Source organism: Sphaeramia orbicularis, chromosome 8 (genome assembly GCF_902148855.1).
Source record: "Sphaeramia orbicularis chromosome 8, fSphaOr1.1, whole genome shotgun sequence".
NCBI lineage: Eukaryota > Metazoa > Chordata > Actinopteri > Kurtiformes > Apogonidae > Sphaeramia > Sphaeramia orbicularis.
In genome coordinates this window covers 13,414,460-13,435,315 of record NC_043964.1, presented here as the reverse complement: position 1 = coordinate 13,435,315, position 20,856 = coordinate 13,414,460, and the positions used below count along the sequence as shown (strand labels likewise).

At 38.1% G+C, this 20,856-nt stretch overlaps 2 protein-coding genes across 2 annotated transcripts in view; one reads left to right on the top strand and one right to left on the bottom strand.

Annotated features, from left to right (window-relative positions):
• Positions 1–488: 488 nt before the first annotated feature.
• Positions 489–8,676, bottom strand: xab2 (XPA binding protein 2). Its single transcript, XM_030140337.1, has 19 exons — positions 8,556–8,676; positions 8,009–8,157; positions 7,674–7,797; positions 7,371–7,568; positions 6,984–7,118; positions 6,715–6,879; positions 6,395–6,539; positions 6,155–6,306; positions 5,939–6,058; positions 5,705–5,836; positions 5,210–5,341; positions 4,952–5,065; positions 4,691–4,853; positions 3,957–4,147; positions 2,570–2,692; positions 1,664–1,835; positions 1,384–1,510; positions 1,178–1,284; positions 489–1,068 (listed from the first exon to the last, which is right to left on the bottom strand). Exons 1-19 carry the CDS (start codon positions 8,589–8,591, stop codon positions 1,007–1,009), a joined length of 2,547 nt encoding a protein of 848 aa, XP_029996197.1. The 5' UTR covers positions 8,592–8,676; the 3' UTR covers positions 489–1,006.
• A 2,600-nt stretch (positions 8,677–11,276) lies between these two features.
• The window catches only part of LOC115424214 (uncharacterized), a 93,894-nt gene continuing 84,314 nt past the window's right edge, over positions 11,277–20,856 (top strand). Inside the window, 32 exon segments of the mRNA XM_030141334.1 lie at positions 11,277–11,292; positions 11,637–11,684; positions 11,808–12,030; positions 12,193–12,336; positions 12,520–12,676; positions 12,776–12,803; positions 12,890–13,190; positions 13,273–13,336; positions 14,172–14,270; positions 14,376–14,479; positions 14,569–14,707; positions 14,821–14,939; positions 15,049–15,198; positions 15,282–15,452; positions 15,539–15,845; positions 15,946–16,019; positions 16,094–16,181; positions 16,265–16,382; positions 16,780–16,903; positions 17,008–17,144; positions 17,250–17,505; positions 17,674–17,916; positions 18,017–18,193; positions 18,293–18,438; positions 18,576–18,666; positions 18,767–19,156; positions 19,252–19,378; positions 19,462–19,580; positions 19,903–20,099; positions 20,194–20,377; positions 20,472–20,637; positions 20,713–20,837. Of these exon segments, the coding sequence (XP_029997194.1) occupies positions 11,827–12,030; positions 12,193–12,336; positions 12,520–12,676; positions 12,776–12,803; positions 12,890–13,190; positions 13,273–13,336; positions 14,172–14,270; positions 14,376–14,479; positions 14,569–14,707; positions 14,821–14,939; positions 15,049–15,198; positions 15,282–15,452; positions 15,539–15,845; positions 15,946–16,019; positions 16,094–16,181; positions 16,265–16,382; positions 16,780–16,903; positions 17,008–17,144; positions 17,250–17,505; positions 17,674–17,916; positions 18,017–18,193; positions 18,293–18,438; positions 18,576–18,666; positions 18,767–19,156; positions 19,252–19,378; positions 19,462–19,580; positions 19,903–20,099; positions 20,194–20,377; positions 20,472–20,637; positions 20,713–20,837 (4,749 nt within the window). The 5' untranslated portion in view covers positions 11,277–11,292; positions 11,637–11,684; positions 11,808–11,826.

Here is a 20,856-nt window from a genome sequence, read left to right as displayed (position 1 = left end):
TCTTCCTTCCTACTGACAGCTAATTTCTTTGTTTGCCCATTATGTAAGGGAATTACGATGCACAAATCAACAAAAATAAGCATTCAAAACAAGTGCTGTTATCTCCCATATTGAACATATGTACATGTACTCTCGGGATGAGTAATATTTTGTATAAACAGAGTATTTTGGAATTAGATACTGTGCTGCTTTTGAAAGTGTCATTATTACACACAATTTAAGAGTGAAATATATAAAATGAGTGGAGGCAAAATCTTATCTAAATTGCCCATAGGTGTGAATGTGAGAATGATTGGTTGTTCGTCTCTACATCAGCCCTCCAATAAATTGGCGACATGTCTAGGGTGTACCCCATGTTAGCCCCAAAGGTAGCTAGAACAGGTTCAAGCACCCTCCAGACCCTCTCTAGGACAAAGTGATTTAGAAGATCAATGAATGAATGAATAAAATGAGTGGAAAAGCTAAGAAGACGCATATATCGCTACACTCTGTGAAAAGTACAAATCTTTACTATGTTTATTTGGCAAAAAAGTGCATTATCCACATAGATATTAGTTGGCATTCAAGGGTACTTAAAAACATTACATCTCTTCACCAAAGTGAATTCATTTTCCATTTGTTTTTTTTCAAGAACATTGTCTGACACAAAAATCACTATACAATCATTAGGGGTACAAAGTGTTTTACTGTAAATGGAAATTCATGAAATAAAGTCAAAGTACATCAGAATTAAGGTACACTTATCTTCTAATAACATTACTATTTTTCACTAGTGCTGAATTATTTGGTAACTATTTTCAGCTACTATTTGGGAGCCAATAGAAACATCCTATCTTTAAACATGGTACAACAAATGTAGATCAGAAAAATATGAAGATACAAATCTTGCCAACTTTTTCCCCCACCAATGTCACATCATATTAAAATTAAGATGCACAAATGTGAATTTAGCCAGTCATGTAACTACAGGAGAGTCCAATCTTACTAAAAATCAGAAATTGATCTTTTAGTCATCTTTAAGCCCTCCGAAGACAGCTGTGGGAACACTCTTCTGTTCCAGCTGGACCTCTGTAAATTCCAAAGGACAAATAACATGAATTTTCATTAATAAACCATGTCTACATGTATGTTTAAAAAAGTTGTTTCTCAACTAAGGCTCATTATATCCGTCACTTACCATCAGGTCCTTGGTCTTCATCATCATCGTCGTCATCATCAATGTCAATCTCATCAGGATTGGCTTGTTTGGAAAGCTCAGCCAACTCACTGCGTGAAGTATCACTCCTGTAGGTGAAGAAAAAAACATATTCTTGACTCCACTTCCTTTGTAACAATTTTACAGCACAAAAAACAAAAAAAAAAAACAAAAACAAATAAACAAACCTGACGAAGAGAATCTTTTCCTTGGGTTTGGGTTTATCCAGCTCAGCCTCTGCTGCAAGCTGTTGTGCTTTTTGCTCAAGCATCTTCATGTCATCAATACCCATCTGGCCTGGAGCGAGATCTGACACTGGAGATATGATACAACATTGAGGCAAATAACTAAATAGGCTTCGGATTCTCATTACAGCCAATAAAGTAAAATTCTCAGTACCTGACAAAGATAGAAAATAAATGTCCAACAAAGCTAATGAGCCTGTACCCCCCCCCCCCCCCCCCTTACCAGTTCCTGTGGAGCTTGTAGTGGCCTTCAGCATCTGAGAGGACATGAAATTGACCTGGGTGTTGTATGTGGCCTGGACACTGCGTTTGATTCTCAGCATTTCTCTAATGGTGTCCTCATTCCCATGGCGGATCTCAAATTCCTTCCAGGTCTGCCAGAAATGAGCGGTTACCTGAAAGATTTAATCCAGGACATACGTCATCAAAAAGTGAAACATAGTATACATTGGTATACAAAATCTGGACACCCCTTGACAAAATATTACAATTCTGGGATTTTTTTTTTTTCAGTCGCAAAGATGGAAACATTGTCTCTATAGGATATGAAAAAAATGGACAATATTACCAGCAAACATTAATACAGTGTTACATTTATTTTTCCTCAACTGAACACACACACACAGAAAACCAAATACACTAAGAAACAACTGTATGTGCCAACTGTACAGCCCAAGTGCAGAACTAGAGATCTTCTGCATGAAAGAATGGTAGAAAATATGTGTTTACGCATTTGGCAGACGCTTTTTTCCAAAGCGACTTACAGGGGAAAACCAATTAAATCACTCAATACATGTTACAAAAATACAAAATATAAGAAGTGAAGTGCATGTAGCTAGCTACAAAAAGTGCTTGCAAGCTATGAAATCTGCCAAGGGAGGTTTTTACTAAGACTTAGTGTAGTGCCCAAGGTTTAACACAGGCCACAATTGTGTATTATTTATTTTGATAAATGAATGACATAGAAAGTAATCATACAATAATGGTGTAGGCAATATTATCCTGTTTCATATCTTGGAGATTGTTTACTTCTTTTCCATGAAAACAAAACAAAACAAAAAAAACACCATTCAACCACATATTTAGACATTTCACAAAAAGCCAATGACATGAGGGAGTTTTGTCTTACCCTTGGATCACAGATCTGGGAACAATAAGAGTAGATTGCTCTGGCTCGATCAATCTCACCCAGTTTACTCTCCATGTCAGCAAACCGCTGGCACATGTCTCTAGCATGTTCATCAGGCAGGACCTGAATGAACACAAAATTGTAGTTTAGAATTTTCAGGCACAATATATCAAAGTGGGGTAGCTTCATGTTTTTTCAGTGAACAAAAACATCTATCAAACAAAAAGTGCAACTTGCAGGTTAATTTGGAACCTACATTAATGTATGATGTGTGAAATGGAGTTGATTACTGTATTAATATTTGAAAATATTTTCTTAAGTTACAGTTATTAAGAAGTCTTTGAAACCGAATAGAACTGTCACTGAAAAGAGTCATCTAACCTGCATAGAGCTTACTCTGTGGGACAGTGAACAAACAATTGGAATTTTTAAAACCCACTCTCAGTTGTCTTTTCTGAATAATACTACTAGGGCTGCATGATTTTGGCTAAAAATAAAATCCCAATTTTTCCTCTAAAAATCCGATGTTTGATTTCGATTTTTGAGCAAAACTCCAAAAGATAACAGAAGTCGGCATGTCCTTTTCGTGAGCAGCCCGCAATGCAACCCCCTGCTCCCTACCTCAAACCTGTGATGGCATCACGGAATCCACAAAAATTCTGTGATGGGTCCACAGAAGTGATGCCAATGTAAGTCAGTGACAGACATCAGTCATGCATGCGTGCATGTGTGGACCATGTAAAATTAGTGATCCCCATGCAGTTATATTTGAATTGGGGGATCCGCGCATGGACCACACCTTACATTGGTATCACTACTGCAGGCCCATCACAGATTTAAGGTCCACGGTCATTACACGGACTTCTGTGGAAGACCGCTCTCACAGATAGGAGGAGGAGCCTACGGTAGCCCGGAAACATGAAAGAGATCAAATTGATTTGACTATTTCCCTTTTTTAAAAATCATCCTTATTAAAAACTCTGATTTAGATTTAAAATCGATTAATTGCACAGCCCTACTGTGTGTAATGAATCTAAAATACAGAAACATATTCACTGTTTGAATTAAATTGCAGAAAAAAAACAAAATCTTCCAAAATACTGTAATTCTAAGATGCACATGTACCTATGTGTTAAAATACAGTTATTGAACCATTTCAGACATATATTGTTCACCTACAAGTTGCACTTTTAAGTTAAAAATGTGACTAGATGGTCTCCAAATTGCACAAAAAAATTTATTATTTGTGATGCCACAGATATTTTACTGATAAAAGCTAAAACAAATGCTATAATTGATGATTCTTCCTTCAACAGAATGGAATCAAAATCAGTCATTCACAAAATGCCTCCATTTTGTGTGCAGTGATAGTGAATGTTGAATATACCTCAATCGCTTTCTGATAAATCGCTCTTGTATATGTGACTCCATAAATTTCAGCTGCTCTTTTGATGTAGATATTGAACATGTGATGTCTCTCTTCAGTTTCCACTGCCTGTGTTGCTCTTTCATACACAGCCATTGCATGTCGTGCCAATCCATACTCTTCCTCCAATTTGGCATACAGCAGGTAAATAGCTGAAAAGTAACACACAGTGACATAGTAAGTCTCAATATGTTCAAAGCTGGAACTACAGTCTACTCTCATTATACCGCCAACTTCCGTTCACGGCCAAATTGGCGGTATAGCGAAAATGGCGTTACAACGGGTTGCGTCCATAATGTGTATGTCTTTACTATATGATGTCTATGCTGCCTCCGTTAACCCCTTCTAATTGCGTTTCTAAATAAATCTTGATTCTGTTATGTTGTAAGGTAGGGATCGGCAACCTTTAACACTCAAAGAGCCATTTCGACCCGGTTTCCACGGAAAAGACAACACTGGGAGCCGCACCTCGGAGGTGCCACGGCGGCGCACCTCAGAGGTGCCGCGCCGCGACGCTGGCGGTATAACGGTCGGGAAATCAATGGTATAAGTGTTGTTTGTGCATGGAACTGGGCTGGCGGATGGCGATAAGCGGAAATGGCGGTATAACGGCGGGCGGTTTAACGAGAGTAGACTGTATGTAGAATACACACAATCTAGTATACAAATACAGAAATTCCAAAAAGGTAACTTACTCTTGGCAAATTTGGCAGGACAGCCATCGAGTGCTTGTTCAAATAAATCTCTTGCTCTCTCCAGCTTCTTTCCTCCATATCGATCAATGAACTTGGTAAGATAAGTGTTCCAGATGTCGTAAACATTTGGCCACCTAAACAGAGCGATGCCACGCTCATATGCCTAAAAATGTTTTATATTTAAAAATGTATTAGCATGGGTACTTTGTTGAGCAAATTAAATGAAATTTCTGTGAAGTAAATTCATGACATGCAATTTACCTTGAAGCTTTCCTCAAAGTAGTTGTGTTCTTCAAGGAACATGGCATAATTAATAATGATCTGCGGTGTGGCAATACGGAGGTCAATAATGCGATCATACACTGCTTTTGTTGACTGTTAGGGAGACAGGGAAATTGAGGAAAGTATTGAGCATCCACAACATACAGACACAATTGATGAGTTTCTAAAACCAAAACTACAAATCTGTACTCACAAACTACAACTACAAATAACACTTAAAATATCTAGTGAACATACCTGGAAAGTTCCAAGACTCTCTTCCAAATCTGCCAGCATAGACCAGACTTTCAAGGACTTGTAGACTCTGTTTTGCACTGGCTCCGAAGCATCAAAGTATTCTGCTTTCTTGGATGGGATGGCTGTAGCTTTCTGTATTAAAATAACATTGAAATGACACAAATACTTGTGTTACAGCTTGACCTTGACCACTCAAACACTACAATGGACAATATTTTGTTCTCTCAAACCACAGGTAAAATCTGAAAGCTTGTATGGATAAATACACCTAAACATAACAATAACGTTACCATAGGTCTTACTGGTATATGCCAGTATCATTTTTCAGTCGCAAAAGTTTAAAATTAGTAAGAAAATCTTTATATCTTAATATGATGATACTGTATTTTTCCACAGCTGCCACTAGATGTTGCTAAATATTTTTCTAACTAAATGGCAACTACTTTCTGGGCTGAAGCTGTAGAAATTACAGCAGATATGATTAGTGAATCTTACCCTCAGTATGCGCAAGGCCTGTTCATAGTTTTCATGCCGAAGTTCCATCTCCCCATATTCACACCATACAGCAGCAAGGTCATCAACTTGCTTGTAGCTCACCTTGGTGGCCTTCTCAAATATTGTCCTCGCCTATGAAACAAATGCAGATAAATCATCACCAGAACTTTGTTTTTTTTTTTAAATTGTGAGTTTGATGTTTAAAGCATTCACCAGGAAATAGAAGTGACTTACATCATCCAGCTGTTCATTTTCCTCATAGAATTTAGCAAAGGAAACCCAGAGAGAGTGAGGCTTCCCTGTGGCCTTCATTGGATCCACAGTCTGTACTGCCTCAGTGTATGTGTTGATGATCTGCAGAAAATTTGTGACCAATAATTACTTACAAGTGTTTGATATATTTTTTTTAAAATTAAAACTAAGTTGAGGACCATCAAGCAAAAACCTTACCTGCCGTGGATTGCCCTCATATAGTTTAACACGCTTATGCCACTCATGAACATTGTGAGGGTTCTGCCGCAGTAGCACACTGTTCAGCAGGAGAGGCCGTCTGGCTATGAGCTGCTCAAAGCGAGCAAGTCTGAGCTCCAAGTCAACATCATCTGAGAGTAGAGATACATATATTAATGGATGTATGCAAGAACAAATTAAAGCCAGGTATGTTTCCTAACTGAAATAATCTACACATACCATCTTCATCCTGCCCCATCTCAGCCGTGGTTTCCATCTTAGCAGCAATCATGCTCTCCTCAAACTGAGCATAACTGTCAAACACTTGTGTGAAATCTCTTACTGTTACCACAGTAAGGATGGCCTCTTCATACACATCACGGGCCTGGATGAGACATCATCAAGAATTACAGTCAGTCTGCCAGTTGACAGTAAATACACATTTTTACATCTTACGTTAAGCAGTTTGACAAAACAATGCTTTCGTTAGAATGTGAAACTTAATGTTACATCCTTCATAATATATACTTGTCTACAAGCAGAGGTACAGTAAAAAACACCTTCTCAAAGTGGCCACTCCGAATGTAATAGTCAGCTAAAGAGCACCAAAGTTTTCCAAGCTGGTCTGTGAAGCGAGTGAGTCCACCTCTGATGATGGCTCCCACATTCAGAGAGGTCACCTTATCAGGGTTCTGAGAGATCAGGTCACAAAGTTCATGCCACAGCTTTGGAGGAAAAAAAAACAGAAAAGAAATGAATTTCCTGTTTTGTTAAAAAGGAAAAAAGCTGATCTATTTGAAGTTGCTTAGTACTAAGATGAAAATCTTACTTGATAGTTAGATTTGCCCTCTTTGGATACAAAGCTTTCGTCATTGACAACAGCTCCTAGTCGCACAGCTGCTTCATCCAAGCGGCCAACTGAGCGCAAGTAATCTATGTACTCCTCTGCATTCTCTGGAGATAGCTAAATGACAGAGAGCATACAACACATTTTAACGATTTATTTCATTTAATCACTTAAACACCATTATAGACATAAATGCTTTCATTTTCAGATAATTAAAAAATGTAACATTTAACAATTGTGTTTACAACATATGATACGATATTCAGAAGTAAGTACTATTACACATCATCACTTATAATGTTGCCTCAGAATGGTACACCATTAAAGAACAGTTTGTGTGTAACATCGAGTAGAGCATTACACTCCTACCTTAAGATATCTGCGATACACCCGAATGGCTGTTTCAGGCAGGGGCAGGTTACGAACAAAGCGGAGATAAAGAGGCCAGATGCGTGGGTGCTGAGTAACAGGAAGGGCTCGCAGAGCACGATCAAATGTTCGTCGACTTCTTGTTATTTTACACTGTGACACAAGGAACTGGCAGTAATCCAGCCATATTCTCGGCATCTGATAAAAAAAAATTGCAATGTTTCAGTCATGACTGGAATTGAACACAAGTTAAAATTGTTATTGTATTTCAGAGTTTTGTTTGATCAGTAATGAATTCTTCACCTTGTGCATGAACACCAGAGCTCTTTCATGACAATTATTGACCTCTTCATAGATTGGCTCAGTTATGCATTTTCCTTTGACTTGTTTCCGTCTCTCTCTCAGGTAATTGTACCAGAGCTTATAGCTATAACACAGGAAATCTTGTTAGGGAAGAATACTAACAAATCTTTTTAGTACAAGTAAACAAATATATGAACAGTTAAGTGACGCACCCACGTCACACAGTGAAAACCAAGCATGCACTCATAACTGTGAAATACTTAGTGGGCTTGATTTGTGCTCTCTGCTCATTTTCCTGAATACCAATAATTGCTTTATGTCATAATCTTAAATACCTGCCAGGCAGCTCCTTTAGAGCCCGCTCATATATCATATTCAGGGTGGATTTGGGTCCATTCTGTTTGAACTCGATGTAACGCATCCAGCACTTGACAGAATAAGGGTTCCTGATAATCTCCTCTTCATATGGCAGATCATCATCCTCCTAACAGAACCATAAATAGCAGAATATCAATGTATGCATGAATGCAATGAAAAAAACTTCTAACAAGAGTTGAAGCTACATTTGCTAATGCTAAGCTAGCTAGCTAGACGGCTCTACGTTATTAAAACGTTGACATTTTTCAATCACACAGCGTCACATTAAGGGTAGAGATCACTTACACAAAGTGCAAGAAATGTGACATAAAATACTTTAGTTACAGAGGAACCATAAGGACGATAACAAACACCCGATTCTTACTTTACCAACGAAAGCTAGCTGACCTTAGCGAGATTACTGACACATAGGCAGGAACATGATTCTTTTATTGACAAGTCTGGCAAACTACAACCCGATGTGAACAAATACCATAGTCTATGATTACACAGAAGAAGACTTACAAATATAACGTCAGATTTTCCGTTTAGCGAAGGCATTTCTTTGGGAAAGTGACCGTACAAGTAAACCTGACTTGGGCCAATACTACCGTGTAGACTTTCGAAGCGTGCAGTGTACAACAGTACTTCCGTTGACGTCAGAGGAAATGACGTTGTTAGAAAAAACTCCAACCCTGCTTTAATTTCTACAACCCTGAATAACAATAAATAATTGCTAAATTTTTGTCAGAATTTTGCGTTTCGTATTTACCAAATAAACAAGGTTTACAAAAACCAAGCCCACGAATACACAGAATAAGATAACATACCAGTGCATCCCCGTAGTTGATGAAGGATCCACTTGGTTTGCTTTTTCCTGTTATCTTCACTCGTTTAGCATGTTCACTCGTCCAGCTTTGCGCCTAAGTGCAGCAGCCAATCTTCAACTCTCTCTATTCTGTGCAGCTCTATCACGCGCTGCATTTATTCTGCTTCTCATAAAAAACAAGATTGAACATGATATGGTCCCATTAGATAATCTAAACCGAATCTGCACAAACGTTCATAATAATTGTGATATTTCATTTAGTAGTTATTACAAAATTATGAGAAATTTTTAATGATATAGTTATGCTATACACGCACGTACACAATCACACTGGTGAACAAACTAACAGCAGAGTCAACTCAGTAATAACATCATCTAGTTTGTTTCAAGTTGGCTGCTCCCTGCTGGTGACAAAGTGAAACAGTGAAACAATCAAGTGAATAATAGTCTTGTTGCAGTGTTATATCTTATGTTGTATCATAAAGTAAAAATAAAACAAACAGTATTAGTATCCAATGTTTCAGGTCTTCCTTTAGTATAAAAGGATACTACAGTTCGAGTATGACAATATCCGTAGGGTCTTGTGTGATCAGGATGTGTTTCAAACCTGCTTAAGCAGATTTCCTGACAAATTGCAGAAGTTAGAATCAGTGTTATATGAGCAACAAGTATTACAGAAGTGTCAGCTTCAAGATTTTTGACAAAATGGTTTGTGAAGGTGATGAGTCCAAGACTGCGTGTTCATGTTTTTGTATGTTTTGGTACTTTTGCATGAAATACATCTAACGAAAACATATCTTTGACCTGTAATTAGAATTATATGACATAAAAATGGAACACTGTATAAAAATACAACTAACTGTAAGTGAGTTTCAGGTATTATCATTATCAATGTCTGTTGCCCACACTTTTAGGTAATTCAAGTATAAATGATCTCTCTCTCTCTCTCTCTCTCTCTCTCTCTCTCCCTCTCTGTCTATCCATCTATTGTTTTTTATATAACCATGATAAATCAAATCCTTAGTTATACTATGTAATAATGGGGGTACATCATGTTCAGTTTGGAAATATACAATAATTTATTTTACAGTCAGCTCATTTATAGGTTAATAATGTACTGATGGCCATAAATATTACACAATTCAACATTAAGACTTTAACTTGGGCTGCTGTTAATTGTATTCATAATTAGACAAGTTGTTTTAGTTGGGGGCCAGTGCTAGCAATGCTTAAAACCGGAGTCACATAGTTTTTCAAGGACACTGAGTTCTCATAACAGCAACAACAACATTAGAATCAAACGAAGCATGAGGATAAAGATCTTTGATATCTGAGTGGGACTTATTATAGCTCTTATGTCAGCCAGGTTGGCAAATGTTCTTCTCTTCCATTAAAGGGAAGGCGTAATACCACTTGAACTTTATGGAAAGGGCCTTACATTCACTTTTATTAGAGGAATATGAGATGTGCCAATGTCTTGCAACTATATACCAGCGCCACTTGGGTGCTTCTCCAAAATTAAGTTCCATTTCTGGCTATGAACTTGTTTCATTGCAATGGTGACGAGAGACAACCTCTCATTATAAAATAACAAAAATTCTTCCCAAGTGAGTCAGAATCTAAATTTATTTAGGTAAATTATTTATTGGAATAAATTAGTGGTTAAAAACCAGACTGCATATTGGACAGCATCTATTTCAGGGACATACTTTAATCCTTACTTTAACACTTAATGTTTTATGAGCACAAAGAAGTCCAGTGCTTCTCTATAAAATATGTTAAATGATATTAATAATGTTACATTTCATTTTATTACAAAATATGAATGTTTTAAATATTTAAATTCTCAGTATCATGTGTTTTCTGAATGTCTGTAATTGTCATAAAACATCCCTGAAATAATTTTAAAAATAATATTTCAAGGATTTGAAATGTGGACAAGCTTCGACACCCAACACCAATGACATTTGACTATTTAGGACAAAGAGTTCATTAGTTCAAAAAAAGGTCCTTTTAATAGATTAATTACATGATCATTGTCAATGTTTTGTTGTATGTAAATTTTTTGTACAAGACTGAATACTGAAAGTGTATTACCTTATTTCCTTATATTTTACATTAAGTTTGGTAAAAATCTGATTTTCATTTAATTTGACTATATAACAAGAAAAACTTTTTTTTTTGTTTCTAATTTTATTTGTCATTCCACACTAATCAAAGTTAATTTTTTTTTTTTTTAATTAAACAAAGTAAGAAATACAAAATGAAAAAGGATACAAAACCTGGAACAGCACAAGATGTGTCTCAAGATAACAGGAACGCTAGGGATGCTTGACCAAATCGAGTGGTGGACTGCTGCTGACCAGGCATTTAGAGCCTCTATAAAAGCAGCAGCTTCACACTCCTCCAAGAACTGATAGGCATCTGCAACAGGTTAGTGCTGTTTCTGTGTTTGTGCACATCTAATTTGCTTTCACTTCAAATTGTTTGTGAATTAACTTAACTAATTCATCAAGGCTTTTGCATCTTCCTTTACTATTGTACAGCAACAAAACTAGTTTTGCAGCTGTTTTTCATATTTAACTGATTAGATTTGAATCTGTTATTTATATATTCTCAAATATAAAAGGGAATGAAAATAGTTTTCAATGGGACAAAAATAATCATATCAATGAAATGTATGAAGCCAGAAAAGTTTCCCTAAACAAGTTATAAATTATGAGAAATAGTTCAACCTCATGTTCTCAGAGACGATTATTTCTATCTTTCTCTAACAGCATCCAAGAGTACAACGGATACTGTACCATTCAACTGAGATAAGTGGGGTAAGATATCAAATATAATGTAACATCCATAAAACCAAATATAAGCACTACACCAGAGGGATGCAAACAATATCACATTTTTTTTCATATACTCAAAGTAATTAAAATTTGTATTGTTTTCAGTCCCCACTAAGGTGCCATCATGAGCACAGACGCAGAGATGGAGCAGTATGGGCCTGCGGCCATTTACCTCCGCAAGCCAGAGAGGGAGAGGATTGAGGCCCAATCTGCACCTTTTGATGCCAAAACGGCCTATTTTGTCGCTGAGCCTGAGGAGATGTATGTGAAGGGTAAACTGGTCAAAAAGGAGGGTGGCAAAGCCACAGTTGAAACGCTTAAGGGCAAGGTGAGTGAATTAATTTTTTATTCGAAATACTTGAAAGCCTTCTCCTTTAAACCTACCTTGGATCATTTTTATTATTGAGACCACAACAGTAAAAGAGAATGGCATTTGTATGGGATACTGAGTGAAAGATAATCGTTTTATTCAACTGTACTTCCTATTCAGACTCTCACTGTAAAAGAGGATGACATCCATCCCATGAACCCTCCAAAGTTTGACAAGATTGAGGACATGGCCATGATGACCCACCTCAACGAGCCTGCTGTGTTGTACAACCTCAAAGAGCGTTTTGCATCATGGATGATCTATGTGCGTGTTTAATTTAACACAAGTTTTTGAGTTAACACTGAAATCACGTTCAATGATAAATTTGAGTGATGATGTCTTTATTTATCAACATGATCATAATCACAACTGAATATATGCAATATACACTATTGATTATTACACCCAAAACCACTATATCTACATCTAACTGTTGTTTCTTTACAGACCTACTCTGGCTTGTTCTGCGTCGTTGTGAACCCCTACAAGTGGCTTCCTGTGTACGACGCTCAGGTCGTTGGGGCCTACAGAGGTAAGAAGAGGATTGAGGCTCCACCCCACATCTTCTCCATCTCTGACAATGCCTATCAGTTCATGCTCACCGGTAAGAATTTTTTTATTTGCAGAAAAGCAAGCACATGTTTTTTTATGTGATAAAGAAGGTGTCAAAGACAAAAGACATTGAAGCATTTGTTAATTTCAGATCGTGAGAACCAGTCTATCTTGATTACGTGAGTACCTTGCATCAAATTAATAATTCACCTACAAGTCTGAAAAATTAACAGCAAAATAATATAGACATGAAATTTTTCCCCAGTGGAGAATCTGGTGCAGGAAAGACTGTCAACACCAAACGTGTCATCCAGTACTTTGCAACAATTGCAGTGGCTGGAGCAAAGAAGGCTGAGCCAACCCCTGGCAAAATACAGGTAAAAATGGCATATTTGGGCCTTGACAATATACAGTATACAATATATAAGAATATGAGGTGTATTTGAAAATATTAATACATGATATTCTTGCAGGGTTCACTGGAAGATCAGATCATTGCAGCCAACCCTCTGCTGGAGGCTTATGGTAATGCCAAGACTGTGAGGAATGACAACTCCTCACGTTTTGTAAGTGTTAAAAGGATAAAAATAAACATGATTATTGAGCAACACAACAAGAATCCTGCTGACTATAATCTGATATGTTCAGGGTAAATTCATTAGAATTCATTTTGGAACCACTGGCAAACTGGCTTCTGCTGATATTGAAACATGTGAGTATTTTCAAACATTTATTATTTATTTATAGTTATATCGCATAGTTAACAATATTGTGATGCTTGTGCTGTCAAATTTATCAGACTTGTTGCTACTGAAAATTATCCAATGTTTTAAGGGGCAAATACAATCAATTCAATGTACTGTAGATCAGTGGTTCTCAATTGGTGTCACCTTGGAACTCATATTTTCACATGGTTGCTCAGTTTTATGTAATTAAAACCTATCAATTATATATTTAAAAAAAAATAGGCTTATGACCACATGTTCAATGCCATTGTAAGATTTAAGAAAATACATCCAAATAATATCTATTTTCATATATAATATATTTCCATCCCTGCCGTGAGAGGGCATTTGACTTACACAGCTGTGTTTGTGCATGAAATATGCATGGTGACCAATTCTGGTTGTGGTCACTTAATACTAATTTTCATTGAAAATAATGCTTTGGGACTTTAAATGACTCTTCAGGATTGACATTTTATTTCTGACATGTTGCAGACTTGGGTTGTCATCCCTGTTCGTTGTCCATGTATGTAATTTCATAATAAACATGGTCATGGTCACATCTGGGTGATGTTTTGCCTAAAAACAACAATGTAAACCTTGAATTTCATCCTTTAATCACATTCTTAGTTTACCACAGCAACAGTCACCATTATGCATAACTCTGATAAATGTCTGTCAAAATAGAAGTCACTCATCCGATAGTATTTAAAGTAACAAAAGCTATTTTACGTTCAGCTTTTTTTTGTTTTCTTTTTACAACACACTAGCTACAATTCATGCAAATAGAATACAAGAAAAATGTTATTTCATAACTTTTAGATCTGCTGGAGAAGTCCCGTGTCACCTTCCAGCTGTCTGCTGAAAGGAGCTACCACATTTTCTATCAGCTGATGACTGGCCACAAACCTGAGCTCCTAGGTATGTTACGATATTACATGAAAATTAAGAAGAAGTAGGCTCAGGGCTATGCAAAATATGCATTACTGCAAGATTTGTGAATACTAATATTTTGTTTTTGTGCAGAGGCTCTTCTGATCACCACCAACCCCTATGACTACCCGATGATCAGTCAGGGTGAAATCACCGTCAAAAGTATCAATGATGTGGAGGAGTTCATTGCAACTGATGTAAAGTGTCATTTCACAATAGATAAAATTAAATTATCTCATGCCACGATATAATAGGTGTTAATTATTGTCTTTTTTGGGTGATGCAGACTGCTATTGACATCTTGGGCTTCACTGCTGAGGAGAAGATTGGTATCTACAAGTTGACTGGTGCTGCAATGCATCACGGCAACATGAAATTCAAGCAGAAGCAGCGTGAGGAGCAGGCTGAACCTGATGGCACTGAGGGTAGTATTGCTGGCAATACATTACCTTGCAACTAATCTTATTAAATCCAGTGCAGTATACCATTCTAACCATGTAGCGCTTTACTAATGGTTAATATTTTGTCTATTTATTAGTGGCTGATAAAATCGCCTACCTCATGGGACTGAATTCAGCTGATATGCTGAAAGCTCTGTGCTACCCAAGAGTCAAAGTTGGAAACGAGATGGTGACCAAAGGTCAAACTGTCCCACAGGTAATATAAGAAAAGACCAAAGGATTATAAACTTAATTGCATTTATCAATCAACCTTATATGAGAGGTCCATTCAAATGATACTATAAGTCAGATTTTTTACTTTCTAGGTCAACAATGCTGTTATGGCTCTGTGCAAGTCTGTCTATGAGAAAATGTTCTTGTGGATGGTTGTTCGTATCAATGAGATGTTGGACACTAAACAGCCAAGGTCATACTTCATTGGAGTGTTGGACATTGCTGGATTTGAGATCTTTGATGTGAGTAGATTGAAATATGTCTGTATAGAATGGGAGATAGAAATGGTTTTGCTCTGGAAGTTAATACATTTCTGTACTTACAGTTCAACAGCTTGGAGCAGCTCTGCATCAACTTCACCAATGAGAAACTGCAACAGTTCTTCAACCACCACATGTTTGTCCTGGAGCAAGAGGAATACAAGAAAGAGGGCATTGAATGGGAGTTCATTGACTTTGGTATGGACTTGGCTGCCTGCATTGAGCTTATTGAGAAGGTAGGCAGTCACTCTACTGAAAGTAATTTTTTTTTTTTTTTTTTATAAGGAAATACTTCCTCACAGTAGTTTTCAATTCTTCACAGCCAATGGGCATCTTCTCCATCCTTGAAGAGGAGTGCATGTTCCCCAAGGCCTCTGACACAACCTTCAAGAACAAGCTGCATGATCAGCATCTTGGCAAGACCAAGTGCTTTGAGAAACCAAAACCCGCAAAGGGCAAGGCTGAGGCTCACTTTGCCCTGGTCCATTATGCCGGTACAGTCGACTACAATATCACTGGCTGGCTTGACAAAAACAAGGACCCTCTGAATGACTCAGTTGTTCAGCTCTACCAGAAGTCTGCAAACAAACTGCTGTCTTTCCTGTATGCATCCCATGCTGCAGCTGAGGGTAATTTCAATGCAACTCAACCTAATCATATTTTGAATATATATTCAAATTACTGAAACAGCGCTAATTCACTGGCATTCCAAATCTGTTTGTAAAACAGAGGCTGGTGGTGGTAAGAAGGGTGGTGGCAAGAAGAAGGGAGGTTCCTTCCAGACTGTGTCTGCCCTTTTCAGAGTATGTAAATAATGCTGTGAATATTATTTTTAAACACAAAGACACATATTTAAACAATTACTGTGGATGCACAGGAGAACTTGGGTAAGCTGATGACCAACTTGAGGAGTACTCACCCTCACTTTGTGCGTTGCCTGATTCCCAATGAATCAAAGACACCTGGTAAGAAGAGGCATTGCACTTTACTGTTTTCCACAATTTTTAACATAGTTTGAGGAAAAAAATAACCTAATTGTAATGTCCAGGTCTTATGGAGAACTTCTTGGTCATCCACCAGCTGAGGTGTAACGGCGTGCTGGAAGGTATCAGAATCTGCAGAAAGGGCTTCCCCAGCAGAATCCTCTATGGTGACTTCAAGCAGAGGTAGCAATCACTGAATACCCATAAAACTTTAATTGGTTTTATTTTTATTGGTATTTATTATAATAAAGTCTTGTGATTAAAACTGCTAGACAAATATATAAAGGAAACTAGAAAAGCACTCAGAGAGCACAGACGTCCACCAAGGCAGATCAGCCCCCCACCCGATCACCACTAAAATTTAATTATTTGCTCCTTGTGCCAGTATGAACATTTCCTGAAAATTTCATCAAAATCTGTCCATAACTCTTTGAGTTATCTTGCTAACAGACAGACAAACAAACAACCCCTCGCCCCCAATCACCACAAACATTTTATAATTTGTTCATTGTGCCAGTATCAACATTTCCGGAAAATTTCATCCAAATCCGTCCATAACTTTAACTTTTTTTTTCTGCAGATACAAAGTATTGAATGCCAGTGTCATCCCTGAGGGACAGTTCATTGACAACAAGAAAGCTTCAGAGAAGCTGCTGGGCTCCATTGATGTGGACCACACCCAGTACAAGTTTGGACACACGAAGGTACATTATGATAAACAATTTCAAAACATTTTACTGTGTTGCATTCCTGTTGTATGATCTGTCCAGTGATTTCTGTTAATCTGTGTGCTTAAATGATCATACAGGTGTTCTTCAAAGCTGGTCTGCTAGGTACTCTGGAGGAGATGAGAGATGACAAGCTGGCTATACTGGTGACCATGACTCAGGCTCTGTGCAGAGGTTATGTCATGAGGAAGGAGTTTGTTAAGATGATGGAGAGGAGGTGTGGACAATCATATGCCATATATTAAAAACTGCACTGACATATGAAATAGACTCACTAGACATCTTTATTAAAATTTACTCTTCATATGTGTTTTTGCTCCAGAGAATCTATCTATTCCATCCAGTACAACATCCGTTCCTTCATGAATGTCAAAAACTGGCCATGGCTGAAACTGTACTTCAAGATCAAGCCTCTTCTGAAGAGTGCTGAGACTGAGAAGGAGCTGCAGCAGATGAAAGATAACTATGAGAAGATGCAAACTGACCTGGCTACTGCGCTGGCCAAGAAAAAAGAGCTGGAGGAAAAGATGGTTTCCCTGCTGCAGGAAAAGAATGACCTGCAACTGCAAGTGGCAGCTGTGAGTAAAACAGACAGATCAAGGTTTTGTGATGGTTTCATATATATATACATATATATATATATATATATATATATATATACACACATAAGTAATGCTTTGTTTTTGCTACCCTACAGCACTAGTTAATATTTTAACCATGTGGAAATATGTGTTTTCAATCTTTAGGAAACTGAGAATCTCTCTGATGCTGAGGAGAGGTGTGAGGGACTCATTAAGAGCAAAATCCAGCTTGAGGCCAAACTCAAAGAGACGTCCGAGAGACTGGAGGATGAAGAGGAAGTCAACGCTGAGCTGACTGCCAAGAAGAGGAAGCTGGAGGATGAATGCTCTGAGCTGAAGAAAGACATTGATGATTTGGAGCTCACCTTGGCTAAAGTGGAGAAAGAGAAACATGCCACTGAAAACAAGGTGAAAATAGTTTAAAGCAAATAATAATAAAATATTAAACTTAAATATTCAGCTTAATTTCCAACCACTGTATATATTTTTTTAAAAATGCCACTTTTAGGTGAAAAACCTGACAGAGGAGATGGCATCTCAAGATGAGGCCATTGCCAAGTTAACCAAGGAGAAGAAAGCCCTCCAAGAGGCCCACCAGCAAACACTGGATGATCTCCAGGCAGAGGAAGACAAAGTCAACACTCTGACCAAGGCCAAAACAAAGCTGGAACAGCAAGTGGATGATGTGAGAAAGTAGTTGTTTTTTTATCTGTGATTACATGCATAATGCTTTGCATCAACATCTTACCTTTGTGTTTTCTAAAAACATTTTAACATAATATAGCTTGAGGGATCTCTGGAGCAAGAGAAGAAACTCCGCATGGATCTGGAGAGAGCCAAGAGAAAGCTGGAGGGAGACCTGAAACTGGCCCAGGAATCCATAATGGATCTGGAGAATGACAAGCAGCAATCTGAGGAGAAAATCAAGAAGTATGTTTGTGAAGAAATAATGAACTCTTCTTTGTTAGCTATGTTTTAGTTTGTTATACAGCTATTGTATGTTTTTATCCAACACGCTCATCATAAAGTGAGTTGCTGATACATTAAAAATATTCATATTCTTCTAGGAAAGATTTTGAGATCAGCCAGCTACTCAGCAAGATTGAGGATGAACAGTCTCTTGGAGCTCAGCTCCAGAAGAAGATCAAGGAACTCCAGGTAATATGTGAAAGAAATATTAGTTTTAACTGAATTGAAACATTGATGCTTGTTTGTTTGAATGAATGAGCACTCTTCATATCACTTTGATCATATCTAGGCTCGTATTGAGGAACTTGAAGAAGAGATTGAGGCTGAGAGAGCTGCAAGAGCAAAGGTTGAGAAGCAGAGGGCTGACCTCTCCAGGGAGCTGGAGGAGATCAGTGAGAGGCTTGAGGAAGCTGGTGGAGCAACAGCCGCTCAGATTGAGATGAACAAGAAGCGTGAGGCTGAGTTCCAGAAGCTGCGTCGGGATCTTGAAGAGTCCACCCTGCAGCATGAATCAACTGCAGCAGCTCTCCGCAAGAAGCAGGCTGACAGTGTAGCAGAACTGGGAGAGCAGATCGACAACCTCCAGCGTGTCAAGCAGAAGCTTGAGAAGGAGAAGAGTGAGTTCAAGATGGAGATTGATGACCTCTCCAGCAACATGGAGGCAGTGGCTAAATCAAAGGTATGGTATCACTTTAAAAAAAGATAACCTAAAAAATGTAAATGGTTTTCCGTTATTATATGAATGTTTAAAACAATCTCCATTTTTATTCAAAGGGAAACTTGGAAAAAATGTGCAGAACCCTTGAGGACCAGTTGAGTGAACTTAAATCCAAAAATGATGAGAATGTTCGCCAGTTAAATGACATTAATGCACACAAAGCAAGACTGCAGACAGAGAATGGTAAGACACTAAAACTGAAGACTTAGCATAGCTCTAAAACAGCTCTAAAACCTCCAGGACTAAAACATTTATTGGCATTAAAGGTGAATATGCTCGCCAACTTGAGGAGAAGGAAGCGCTTGTTTCCCAGCTGACCAGAGGCAAACAGGCTTTCACTCAGCAGATTGAGGAGCTGAAGAGACACATTGAAGAGGAAGTGAAGGTATGAAGAATTGAGATCTCCTCATTAGTGAATTTCATTACTGGTTTTCAATTTTCAGATAAGAATGCACCTCTGGCTACGTACTGTTGCAGAGGACTTGGAAAAGGGCCTGAAAAAGTGTTTTGGGGAGAGAGAAAAATTACATAATAAAGCATAATATAAATACCATGCAGAGTAAAAAAATATAATAATTAAAGTATCAAGAACCTGTACCTGCCTGACCCACAAATATTTTGTTATTACATTTGATTTAGTGGAAAATAAGTAATGCGAAGATTAAAAGGCCAAGAGCATATTTTATCTATTTTGTATCAATTTTTAGGCCAAGAACGCCCTGGCTCATGCTGTCCAGTCATCCCGCCATGACTGTGATCTGCTCAGAGAGCAGTTTGAGGAGGAGCAGGAGGCCAAGGCTGAGCTGCAGAGAGGAATGTCCAAGGCCAACAGTGAGGTGGCTCAATGGAGGTCCAAATATGAGACTGATGCTATTCAGCGCACTGAGGAACTGGAGGACTCCAAGTATGAAATTACATTTCCAGAGTCTTGATGAAATTTCATTGCATACATTTTCACATAATTTTCCATATCTGTATGAAATCCTTCCTCATCAAAGGAAAAAGCTTGCTCAGCGTTTGCAGGAGGCTGAGGAATCCATTGAGGCTGTGAACTCAAAGTGTGCCTCATTGGAGAAGACCAAGCAGAGGCTGCAGGGTGAGGTGGAGGACCTCATGATTGATGTGGAGAGAGCTAATGCTCTGGCTGCCAACCTCGACAAGAAGCAGAGGAACTTTGACAAGGTAAATGGCAAGATTGGACAACAAAAGGTGCAAAGTTGTAAAGTACTTGTAATTCTGTTTGAATGATCTCTTTTGCTCATCTACATGTTTCTAGGTCCTGGCAGAATGGAAGCAGAAGTACGAGGAGGGTCAGGCTGAGCTGGAGGGAGCCCAGAAGGAGGCTCGCTCTCTGAGCACTGAACTGTTCAAGTTGAAGAATTCTTATGAGGAGACTCTGGATCAGCTGGAGACCATGAAGAGAGAGAACAAGAACCTGCAGCGTATGTGTATTTACCAGAAATTTGACCAGTGACTTCAAGTACAAAAGCACAAATGTTTCTTTTTTTTGTCTACAGAGGAGATCTCAGACTTGACTGAACAGATTGGTGAGACTGGAAAAACCATCCATGAGCTGGAGAAATCCAAGAAGACTGTGGAGACAGAGAAGTCTGAAATCCAGTCAGCACTGGAGGAAGCTGAGGTAATTTCAAATAATTTTC

Excerpts from the sequence above, each read along its gene's own strand:
- xab2 (XM_030140337.1), bottom strand. The coding sequence starts at position 8,591 with ATGCCTTCGCTAAACGGAAAATCTGACGTTATATTT. Across the intron at positions 7,798-8,008 it reads CTAAAGGAGCTGCCTGGCAG|CTATAAGCTCTGGTACAATT; the intron begins GTATTTAAGATT and ends CCTGTGTTATAG. Across the intron at positions 5,342-5,704 it reads AGGCCTTGCGCATACTGAGG|AAAGCTACAGCCATCCCATC; the intron begins GTAAGATTCACT and ends ATTTTAATACAG.